Source organism: Rhinopithecus roxellana, chromosome 13, assembly GCF_007565055.1.
Source record: "Rhinopithecus roxellana isolate Shanxi Qingling chromosome 13, ASM756505v1, whole genome shotgun sequence".
Classification (NCBI taxonomy): Eukaryota; Metazoa; Chordata; class Mammalia; order Primates; family Cercopithecidae; genus Rhinopithecus; species Rhinopithecus roxellana.
Window position 1 is genome coordinate 30,094,435 of NC_044561.1, and position 5,058 is coordinate 30,099,492.

At 37.6% G+C, this 5,058-nt stretch overlaps 1 protein-coding gene across 1 annotated transcript; it reads right to left on the reverse strand.

Annotated features, from left to right (window-relative positions):
* Nucleotides 1-1,310: 1,310 nt before the first annotated feature.
* Nucleotides 1,311-1,726, reverse strand: LOC104663630 (keratin-associated protein 15-1). The gene is given in 3 exon segments (XM_010364906.2): nt 1,311-1,445; nt 1,447-1,668; nt 1,670-1,726. Coding segments are annotated over 3 exon segments (414 nt in total).
* Nucleotides 1,727-5,058: the final 3,332 nt, after the last annotated feature.

Here is a 5,058-nt window from a genome sequence, read left to right on the forward strand (position 1 = left end):
TAAAAGCGCAGGAACCAATAAGAAAGCTGCTAAAAGCATAATTTAAAATGTAAACCAATTGTAATGCCTTGTTCCTCTGTAACCTGACAAGTCCTGTTTACCTCAAGCTATAAAAAGCAAGCGCGGGCATTGTTCCAGGCCCTCTTGTATGTTGTGGAACGGAGGGACCAAGTTCGAACTTGCATTAAAGATCCTTGCCGCTTGGCTTTGACTCTGGACTCTTGGTGGTCTTCTTCGGGGAATAAACGGTCTGGGCATAACACATCCCCATTATTCCATTTGCCATATAAGTTATAATTGTAGTTGTGTGAACTTCGGGAAGCAGAGAATTTGTGTCTTTGTTCAGCATAATGCTTGGCATTTAATAGGACCTCAATAAATACTTTTTTTCAATGAAAGACTAAAACAAAATTTTCTGAAGCAAACATATAAAAAATGCATTTATGAGGGGATTTAAATCTCTTAAAATATGGGATAGGTTATATATTAAATTTTCTTTACACATTGCTTTCTATTCAACAAACTATCAATAAAACATATGAAGCAAACAAAAAGTATACCTAATGAAGACAGTTGAAGATACGGGACGAATTCACTAAATGTATCGTTTTTTTTTTTGAGACAGAGTCCCGCTCTGTCGCCCAGACTGGAGTATAGTGGCATGATCTCAGCTGACTACAACCTCCATCTCTCAGGTTCAAGTGATTCTCCTGCCTCAGCCTCCCGAGTAGCTGGGATTACAGGTGTGCACCACACCTTGCTAATTTTTGTATTTTTAGTAGGGATGGGTTTTCACTGTGTTGGCCAGGATGGCCTCGAACTCTTGACCTTAAGTGATCTGCCAGCCTCAGTCTCCCAAAGTGCTGGGATTACAGGTGTGAGCCATCGCGCCCAGCCTAAGTGTATTATATAATGAAATAACATGGAATACCAGAATTCATGCTAAAGAAATAAGATTATTTAAAATATTATAACTATTTGAAATACATTTCAGTGGAAGAATTCTGGGAAAATAATGAGAGAAGAATTTTAGAAAGATGATAACAGAAATAATCCTGAGCATTGGCACAAAGATTGAAATTCAAGGTATATCTCCTGTCAGATTTAGAAAGGTCCTAAGTCAAGATTAATTTGTCCATGTTCAATCACATACTTCCAAGAGGGCTAGGATGCTGAGTCCTACTGATGTAGATGGTCAACAATCACAGATATTGGACTGAGTGTTACAGTTCCATAGAGTACAGAAATAATCATGAGGGAATGGAGAATATTCAGTAAGTTGATTCAAAAAGGCGAGATCCAAAGGCTGGTTAGTAACAAGTTTCCTGGAAATTCCTGGATGAAAAGATAGTTGGGTGGTAGAAGCTGGACCCACAGTCCAGAGATGGGAAGCCAATGTTTCCATAACCAAGAGATCCAAGGCCAGTGTTTCCACATCCAAGGCATCCTTATGTAGTTAGTCTGGCAGGGACTGCGGAAGATGGAATTCTTTGGGTGGTAGCAGGATGTCTGATAGGATTTGGCCAAAGTGCAGGATGTCTGACAGCTGGTGGGCTCACAGTAAGTCTCCTCACAGCCATTGTAGAGACAGGAGCCCAGTTGGCAGGTATTTGGAGAATAGATGGCATTGCTGAGGTAGAACGAATTATAAATGGAAACTGGATATCCCTAGGTAACCTCCAAAACAGCAGGAGGAGAAGTTTCCAGAGCTGTAGTTGTAAGACATGTTAACAGGAGTTCTGAGTTCAGTTGAGTTGCAGTGAGGAGTGTGTGTGTGTGAATGTTACCTTCCATACAGCACACTTACATACTCTAGCAATAGATGGAGTCACAAGTGCCCATTTTAATGAGAACACTTAATTAGGCTCCAGTCAAAATGAAATATATTAATATTAAAATAACTTATTTTATGAATGCAGACGTCTACATGAAAGAATTTCATTAGTTTTTCAAAGCAGTTGTTCATGAAACAAAAATGCCATTTCTCATTCATCTTGCTTGGGTAGAATGAAAACCACCATAATTGTACCTATAAGACTGATGCTTCAGAGGGTAGGGCGCGGAGGCTCACACCTGTAATCCCAGCACTTCGGGAGGCTGAGACAGGCGGATCATGAGGTCAGGAGTTCGAGACCAGCCTGACCAACATGGTGAAATGCCATCTCTACTAAAAATACAAAAATTAGCCGGACATGGTGGCGGGTGGCTGTAATCCCAGCTACTCAAGAGGCTGAGGCAGGAGAATTGCTTGAACCCGGGAGGCAGAGGTTGCAGTGAGCCGAGATCGTACCACTGCACTTCAGCCTGGATGGCAGAGCAAGATTCCGTCTCAAAAAAAAAAAAAAAGATCGATGCTTCATTCATCCTGTCCTTCTAGAAATTGGATCAAATGGCTAACACACTGAGAGTTGTGGTATTTGTAAAGATCTAAAAAATACCTTGTAATCTGGAAGGGATATTTATCTTGCTCCAATTTTATAAATTCAATGGAGAACAGAAAAAAAAAATTCAATATCTATTCCTTCTTTCAAATCTTTGAACCATTAGAAGAAATAGCCCAATAACAATCCTTATTTGGTAGACATGCTAAATGAGTGCCTAACATATTTGAGTTTAGATTTCCTATAACACAAGTAACCAAGTCACTCTTGTGCACATGAGGATTTAAGAATGGTCAAATTTTTGCAGAAGTGCTTTCATGTTTACATTATAAAACTACTAAAGAAATCCCTTACTCAGAGGTTGATTTGCTTCTTCATAGAAATCATCATTAAGTTTGATTATAAAAAACCGTTTATCCCCATAAGGTGTAAGTAATTTTTTGGTGGTGTTGATGTTACTGAGAGCAAAATAATAAGCACTATATTTAAAATGTAAATGTTTAATCTTTTCCTTTCTTTTCTCTCAGAGGGTGACATTTTTACTACAGAGGGAAAAGAAAAGCAAGAAATGAGGAAAATGTCTATCCCACGTAGTCTTCACAGAAAGATAAAATATTTGAAGAATTCATAGTAACAAATGACTTTATAAATTGAAATAAAGGGGTGGGAAGGATGTATGGTGATAATGCGTAATTGAGAGTGAATGCCTTTGTGACCTCTGCTGTATCAACTGACATATATATTCTGCCTAGAGTACTAGGCTAATGAAGATTTTTCTGGAATCACTCAGAAAGTTCATTAGAGCAAACTGTAAACAGAGATAGGGCACGGATACATGAAATGGCTTAACCTGTGGGAACAGGCAAACCTCTTAAGACATCCATCTTCAGAACTGATGTATTCCACAGTGGAAGTGAACTGAGACTCCCTTCTATGAAGAATTAGGATTACTAGGTCAAAGTTTTAAGGGAAGATTCAGCTAAAAATCTAAAATGAGTTGCCCTTGTAATTAATGATATTTCCATATTGAGGGCCCTGGGAAAATCTAATTAGGATGTTGTAAGTGGAATTTCAATCTGACAGGAGGCTGGAGATAATTGCTCAACTTCCTTCCAAATTGTAGACTTTATGAGTCTAAAACTGTTGAGGAGACAAATTGATCTCCAATCATGTTTCATTTATTAGGTAACATAGTTTGTTCTGTGCCTCTGGAATAAACAATTCTTATTAGGCTTCTCAATTATGAATAGCAAAAAGCATTCTAGTAGATTCCAAATCTTCCTGTTGTATTTGTCAATAAAATATTGAATATCAAAATAGCCACAGGAATGTTTAGCTCACCTAAATTGAAGTTGCTTGTTTGTTTCAGTGTCATCCACTCCTGTGTAAGCAATTTCAGTAGAAGAATATTCTGCGGGATTGGATATTAAGTAACGCTGCACGTTCTTTTCTCAAAGTATGGATGTTTTTGCATTCAACTACTTTCGTTCAGAAGTGGAATGGAAACGTTTTTCTAAAAATGAGCAAATCAAACAACACAGAAACCACAGCAAGATAAATTTCAATCTCTCCTCTTCCTCAACATATCAGTCTTCATTATACCATTACATTGAGGTGAAATACAAGTCACAGAACAAGAGAAAATATGACCATTATTTTAGAAGTGTTGTAACACTTGTCAGAAACACCTAAAAATAATGTACGTCAAAGTCATGTATGTTACTTTTGAGGCAAGGGAAGAATCTTCTTAAGATGCTCCCTTTGTCTCACCACTTAGGGGAGTTACTTTGTAAACTTTCTTTAAAACAGGAATGTTTTCCAGATTCTGGGCAATTCTTTCAGTGGAAAACACTGACTCTGATCAGAGGTAGAAGTACACTAGGAATTTTTGCCACATGATTTGTTTTTATTTTTAATGCTTTTTCGGCATCTTAGATGAATAATCTGGACCATTCCAAAATACATAAAGCAATTTATGATTTTTAATTCACTCGACAGTAAACACACACCCCCAAGGAAAGAAAAGCTAAGATTGGCTCCTAATAGTCTGCATACAGTTTTGAACAGGACCATGCAAAATAAGGGAATCTCAGTTAAATACTTCATTAAAGCCATTCCAGTTGAGGTTTGATTTTTAAAAGACATTATATCTTGCATATCACTGTTGCTGCTTTCTGATGATATTCTTCGTTAAGTTAGCTTGCTACTTTGCGGTGACAGTGAATGTATGTTTTTGTTTAAAAGAAATGACTATGAATAGATCCGTTAGCTGGCAACTTTGTACACCAGATGGCAACAATTTTGAGACAGATTGTGAAACGGGTATCAATTATTTTTAATTAAGGCAGCTTCCCTCAGCCCAGACACTGTCTACCTCTAAAGCAATTCTCTGAGTTATCTGCAGAGTGACCTTTGGTAAGGGAAGATGAGTAATAGCTTTAAAGAGTCAACACTATTATCTGAATCCCAAGGCACAAACATTACTGCACTTTCTAGTAAAATCACAAGTAATACATATGTCTGACTATGATGATCTTTTTAATTCATTTAAAGTTGGCAGGTAACCTGTTTTTATGTGCCATGTGGATGACATCCAATGTTAAGGGTATATAAGTCCCCAGGTCCAAGAAGTGACATTCAAAGTCATAAGCTTGTCATTGTAAGTCAACTCTCCGAC